Source organism: Buteo buteo, chromosome 23, assembly GCF_964188355.1.
Source record: "Buteo buteo chromosome 23, bButBut1.hap1.1, whole genome shotgun sequence".
In the NCBI taxonomy this organism is placed as follows: domain Eukaryota; kingdom Metazoa; phylum Chordata; class Aves; order Accipitriformes; family Accipitridae; genus Buteo; species Buteo buteo.
Genome location: NC_134193.1, coordinates 5,671,124 through 5,677,609, shown reverse-complemented (window position 1 = coordinate 5,677,609; position 6,486 = coordinate 5,671,124). Strand labels below are relative to the sequence as shown.

At 44.8% G+C, this 6,486-nt stretch overlaps 1 protein-coding gene across 3 annotated transcripts; it reads left to right on the top strand.

Annotated features, from left to right (window-relative positions):
- Positions 1-1,789: 1,789 nt before the first annotated feature.
- Positions 1,790-6,480, top strand: SRSF3 (serine and arginine rich splicing factor 3). 3 transcript variants are annotated; one of them, XM_075055029.1, is made up of 4 exons: positions 1,790-1,910; positions 2,723-2,930; positions 3,481-3,615; positions 5,793-6,480. In XM_075055029.1, exons 2-4 carry the CDS (start codon positions 2,725-2,727, stop codon positions 5,956-5,958), a joined length of 507 nt encoding a protein of 168 aa, XP_074911130.1. In that variant the 5' UTR covers positions 1,790-1,910; positions 2,723-2,724; the 3' UTR covers positions 5,959-6,480. The 3 variants fall into 3 exon arrangements, with proteins under 3 accessions (XP_074911130.1, XP_074911132.1, XP_074911131.1); XM_075055031.1 differs by having other exon boundaries at positions 4,456-6,480; XM_075055030.1 differs by lacking the exon at positions 1,790-1,910 and adding an exon at positions 1,947-2,484.
- The last annotated feature ends 6 nt before the right edge of the window (positions 6,481-6,486 follow it).

Here is a 6,486-nt window from a genome sequence, read left to right as displayed (position 1 = left end):
CAAAAGCAAACTGAAAATGGATTATGTTTGGATGACGTGCTTTTTACAGCATGTGATTTATAAAACATAGTGGTGGGCCTAAGCCCACGTAAGAAGTGCCTTGAATAGAACAGGTAGCATGTCCTAGATGAATGCTGAATGTCATGTTTACTTTGCAGGAGGTGAACTTACTTCTGAATAAATCCTTTGTTGCCAAGTCTGTCATCTGTAATTATTTTCATATGTCATGTGTAAATTTGATATGGAGTTAGAAGTTCTGTTAAGATTACAGGGTTGTCACAGTTGCTCTCTAACTAATGTTTGGTTGTTTTGGTTTGTTCTTTTTTTTAAATACTCATTATTGTAAAACTTAAATCATGAGTCAAATGTACATTAGGTGATGTGAGGCAGCGTCTAGTTAATGTTGCAAACGCCAGTCGAGAAGGGAGGCGAGCATGGGAAATCACCATCTCGAAGTCATAAAGTGAAATGGCTGAACAGCCCTAAGTAAACTTCAAATTATTTCCTTTCATTGTGTTGCGTCGGGAAATTAACCATCCGCTAATTTAGATTACAATGCATTAGATTAATTAAAAGCAGGTAACTGTCAGATAACTGTACACATGGTAAAGATACTTTAGAGCATCAGTTACCTCAAAATCCTTGTTGTTTTTCTGTCCCTTGGCCAATTTTGACCCTTGGGAGGATTTTACTGAGAAGAGGCTCTTAAAAGTAATGAGGGACACTGCAAAAGATTTTGGAAAATTCTAATGAATTATGGCAACAGGTTGTCTTTAATTCCAGTAATTTTTTTTTACATGCTGGTACAATTCTCGTAGACTGAGGACGCACAGTTCTGGCTTGGAAAACACAGTACATGTGCATTCATTTGCACTCAAAATGCCTTACTTATCACATATAATATTACTCAAGGTATTATTAATTATACTTGTACCAGATGAATCTGTCTTCTCTGGCCCAAGTCAAAAAGGTAAAGTCTGGGTTAAACACAGCCTACAGATATGGCTGCAAAGTGACATTTTGGGAAGTTACTGCAGCAGCAGCCCTGGATGGGTTTCTCATATTAGTTGATAACCTGAAACAAGGTTTGTTATCTAAGGCAATCCCTCAGGAGCAAGTTGGGTTTTTAACTCTTGTTAAAACCTAGCTAAATGAATGAGAGTTTAGTAAAGCACATTAACACCACTGACTGTGCCCTCTGTAAGTAAAATTCCTCAGTTCAAATCCTCTCATTTTCTACTGAGCCCTGAAAAAAATCACTTCCCTCTTTTGGGCCTCAGTAGGTGGAAGCCCACACGTAACATTTACCAAAAACTATGGGTTAACACTGGTTTGCTCAACACATTTAAAGCCCCTGACCATGGGGGAAAATGGCTATTAGTGAATCGAAGCTTTCATACGTGTAAAACCCTCATGATGAGGGGATGCTGCTTAAAAAACATAGTCTGAATGTATCCCACCGGGTAAGGGAGACACAAGAAAACAAAACCTTCTTTTTCCGTTTAGCCAGCAAAAGAGTCTCCCTGGGCGTGTTGCCATTTCGTGATTTGAGGGACCTGACGTCTCCCCTAGCTAATCGGTTTCCAAACCGAAATTTTGGACGAGAGGAGGGGAAGCTGCCGACCTGAGACCTCCCGCCATTCTCGCTGAGGTGAAGCCCGCCCGCCGCCGTTTGGGGCCGCGCGGAGGCGGTGGGATCAGAGGAGCTGTCAATCAGCGGAACGGCGCCCTCTGATTTGCTGCTGCCTGCTCTTACGTAGGAGCGGGCTGTCCCTATATAAGGGCGGGTGGGGTAGGCGCCTGCCGCCATTTTGTCCAGTGAGGAAAAGCGGAGCGGGAGTCTCGTTGAGGGTCGAGTCGGCTACGAATTTAGCGCGGGCTCCCTTCGCGCGCCCTCCCTCTTAGCATCGGTGAGGATCTTCACCTCGGAGGGCGGGGGGGAGGCGGCACCCGCGGTCTCGGTCCCCGGCAGGGCGGATGGAAGCGGCGGGGCCCGGTGGCGGCAAACAAAGAGCAGCCGCCATTTTGTAAAGCTGGGCCGCGGGCGGTGGCTGCTGCTACGCTGAGGAAAGCCGGGCGGGGAGAAGGCGGGGAGACCACGGATTGCCTTGAAGAGCCCGCTCGCCGCCTTTTCTCCGTGGCCAGTGAGGCGAGGTGCGGCCGGGCGGGAGGTGCCGCGGGGGTGGTGGTGGCGCCTTTCCCGCCCGCTCCGGGGGAGCGCTGGTTCCTCACGCCGCGCACGCAGCGCTGAGGAGATACTCGGGAGGGATTCCCCGAGCGCTCCCGGCGTGGTCTCTGCCGGACATGGCGCTGCTTCTCCCCCTCGGCATGTGCAGCTTCCCCCGGATCCCGCTCCGAGAACAATGGAGCCCTTCTCCCGCGCAGCGCTCCCCCTGCAGGCCCGGCCACCGCTGTAACCATGTGGCAGGCGAGAGGGGCGCTGAGAAACACTGCCCTTCAAAGTTGGGGGCCTTAAAAGTAAAGGTAATTCCCTGAAGTAGTGAATTTTAATCACGATTACGATATAGCAGCTAGCTTTTCTGTTTGGTTTTAAACACTCTCTTCCTTCCACCGCCCCTTCCACACAGGTTAATGTTTTTATCATGTCCGACCATATCACTGTTGGAAGTTTCTGGGAAAAGCAACCAACAGAACTTCCCTTGTAAGTGAATAAACACTTGCTGTGTGCTAAATATACATGAGCTTTTTTTTTTTGTCCTAGCGATGCATCGTGACTCTTGTCCGCTGGACTGCAAGGTTTATGTGGGTAACCTTGGAAACAATGGCAACAAAACTGAACTAGAGCGAGCTTTTGGCTACTATGGACCACTGCGCAGTGTATGGGTGGCGAGAAATCCTCCTGGTTTTGCCTTTGTGGAATTTGAAGATCCACGAGATGCAGCTGATGCAGTAAGAGAACTAGATGGAAGGTAAAATGTGCTTCTTGCGTGTTTGGCTTGCCTGGTGAAAATGAGAGAAATTGTGGGTAGTGATACAGTTTAAATTGGGAAGCTTCAACTGGCAAAACGAACAACTTGACACGTTTGTTACACAGTATTTATTTGTATAGTGATATAAGGGTAGTCTTTCTTAATAGCGTGGGAATAGCATTGGAACAGTGAATTTTACATGTTACAGAGTTGGACTCCCAAGCTAGGCATGACTTGGACCTCTTGGTGTGCATTAGTTAAATTCAAGATGGTGTTACTATAAAGAGGCAAAACTGGTGAGGGAGACGGTCCTTGGTTCCTTCTCTGCCTGCTTTAATAGTATGGCAAGCTTTCAGAAGTGGCCAAACCTTTGGTCTGTCATGCTGGAGTCTACTCTTTTAGACTCCGAATACTGTATACTTCAACTAACATGTATAGGCAGAATGTTTTTGCCCTTGTCTCTTCCCTTCCCCCTCTTGATTCCGTCAGTTTTCTTCTGCATGGAGACTTGCCCCTGGAGATGCTAACCAATGCCAATCTCTTTTCCCAGAACCCTCTGTGGGTGTCGTGTCAGAGTGGAACTCTCCAATGGTGAGAAGCGGAGTCGGAACCGTGGTCCACCTCCATCCTGGGGCAGGCGTCCTCGAGATGACTATCGCAGGAGAAGTCCTCCTCCTCGTCGCAGGTACCCTAGGTCAAAGTACACTCATAGAGCTGTTGGCACTGTTACCACTTAGCATCCTAGAAGCAGGCTTTTTAAAAGCATGTTGATGGATAACATTCATCTATCTGATCACGATTTGGAGATGGCAAATGCTAAAAAAAGAAAAAAACCCCCAAACCCCACAAAATCGAGGTGAACTTAAGTTGTGTTGAATGTTGGCTTTTGTCCTTAGGTCACTGTGCAAGTTGGTAGTCAGCGCCCTCTATCCTGGACCTATCCTCGTTCCTCTTAAAATCTGCTCATCTTCTAGTCACACTTTCCCTTTCTTCCCCATACTTCAACTTAGGCTGTTCCTTTCCTTTATTCCATAATGGCGAAACATGACATACAGCAGCTTAGCATTTCCATACAGATGTGTTTCTCCGCTTTGTTTGCACAATTTAAATACTTTCCAAGTAGGCAGCTGTTTAATAATAGATGAAGTAACAGTTGCTCTAAACATCTAGAATCTTTACACTTTAGTGTTAGTTTGGAATTAAAGCATCATGTGACGATCCTGTCACTTGAGGTATGCAAACCCAGCTCTAAAATATAGCAGGATTTTTGGTAACTGACACGTTCTTGGACCCAGACTAGCTTGTCTGGCAGTTTAAGTCTGCAACGTGGTTTTTGCAGGACTGAATTTACCTGTTGCAGGTGAGTGAAGTCCTCACAAGTCAGGGTTTCAAGCTTACCCTTTTGCTGTTGAAAAATAACACATTAGGAGTATTTGTTAGCTAATAGATGGTTGTACTGATGGCTTGTTTTTCATTTTTTTTATGCTTTTTGGTCCATCTATTAATAAAAATGAACCCGTTACAGAGTCACCATCATGTCTCTTCTCACCACCCTCTGAGTCTGCATTAGCCAGTCAACTAGCCCTTTCAGCGTCATGTGACCAGCGCGCCCCATTCAGCTTGGCTGGTGTCGTTTCACATGACCCAGGCATGGCCAGTCGTCAGGTTGCACCGCCCTTTGGTTCCCGAGCATGCTGTTTTCTCTCAGCCTTCTCTCCAACCTTAACCAAATCGGCAGCAGCCACCTCGACCGCCCACACATTCCCGGCCAATCAGCTCAGCTGTTTATTTACCAAATGTCTTCACAACAACTACAGCAGCAGCCTTCGGCTAACAAAAAAGCAGGAAAAATCCACAACACCCCCTTCGCCAACCAACTAAATACAACGCAACATCTGGCAAAACCTTTTCAGCAAATTCTTCTTGGCAGTCAGTCCGGCAGCCTCACCTCACCATTTCTAGCTTGTTGAAACCAAAAACTAGTAAGTTTTTCCTGCTTATACAGTTTACTGCTGGTTAAAATAAGGAGTAAGCGGCTTATAAGTAATTACTTTTCTCAATCAAAGGCTGGCTGTGCATAATTGAGTGGTAACGTACATATGTTGCTTGAGAAAACTTTTAAGGGTGATATGGAAGCTCTTACACTGTGAATAACGTAAAAACCAGTATATTTGCATGTGAGATGCCAAACTAAATTTTTAATAAAGCTCTAACAAACTTAGCTTTTCCTTGCCAGAAAAATCCTATCACCTTTAAATGGTTTTACTAACAGTTTTCAAAACTTAAAACAATTACTTTTTGGGATGAACTGGGCCGAGCTAAGGTTATTTTTTTTTATTTCTATTTTTTAAGAAAATAGTCTAAACACACTCTATGGCATTAAAAAATGACAATCACAAATATGCAGTTCTAATGTAGCACTTAATGGCATTATCAATATTTACACTGAGCGCATTTTCACTTTTTTTCCACTTGGTATCTCTTATGTCTTGTTATGGACCTTTTTGGCTTGCATGGGTTCCAAAACATTTGGTCTGTGCTAATTTTTTTTTTTTTTTGGAACCACTTGTGGGACTTTGGTGTGGTGTTCTGGGCAGTGTATTTAGTTGAAAGTGTTGCATTGGACAACTCTGCTATGAAGCATTCTTAGTTAAAGTGAATTCGTGGTTGGAAACGTGCTGTTCACACTGAGCTTTGTTTTACTGCCTAATCTTTCCATGCCTTTTACTGGATGATGGATGCCAGTTATTCTTGGCACGTTCCCTGGGCCCAACAGTGAGTTTGACAAGTTGGGAAATGCCTCACCCCATTAATGCTAAAAGAATTGATAAAAAGGCCTCACATTTCTTTTTCTGGTTCTAGATCACCGCGAAGGAGAAGCTTTTCTCGTAGCCGCAGCAGGTATGCATCAGTTAATTACAGCATGGACCATTTCATCCAGGAGGTTTACAAAGAAATGAACCAAAACAGTTTAACGTTTGGGCTGTATGCATTAATAGACTCCAGGGTAGGCTTTGTAATTCAGTAAAAGGGAGAAAAGGGTTTGCTTCTGTTACATTGCTTGCCTGGAGTTACTATATTTACACAGCTATTTGAGATTCCAGGGTTATCAGTTGAAGGATATTAAGAATGGAAGTAACTAATTCTTCTGTTCTGCAGCTGTCCAAGGTTCCTGCCAGTTTTTCCACAAACTTTCTGTGTTAATGTGCTACTCCCCTCCAGATACCATGAGCCACAAGTACAGACGATAAGAAGCGTAGTGACCATGTTCTGCTGTCCCATACTGGAAAGTGTTAGGTGGTAACGACACAGCGGTGTAACGTGGTTTTGTGTTAGGGTCTTTGAAGCTTCCAGAGTTCACGTGCTATTTTTACGTTCTTGCAGCATAGGATGCTGCATTGCTGTAAGGGATGTGTTGGTATATGTGGACACGCCATGTTAGCTGAGGCACTGTTACTTGCAGTCTGACTCTGAACAGATGTAAACTGCTGCAAAGGAATAGATCAACACAACCTAAGCTGTGTTGTGTAGCTCAAGCTGATTATCCTTACCTGAA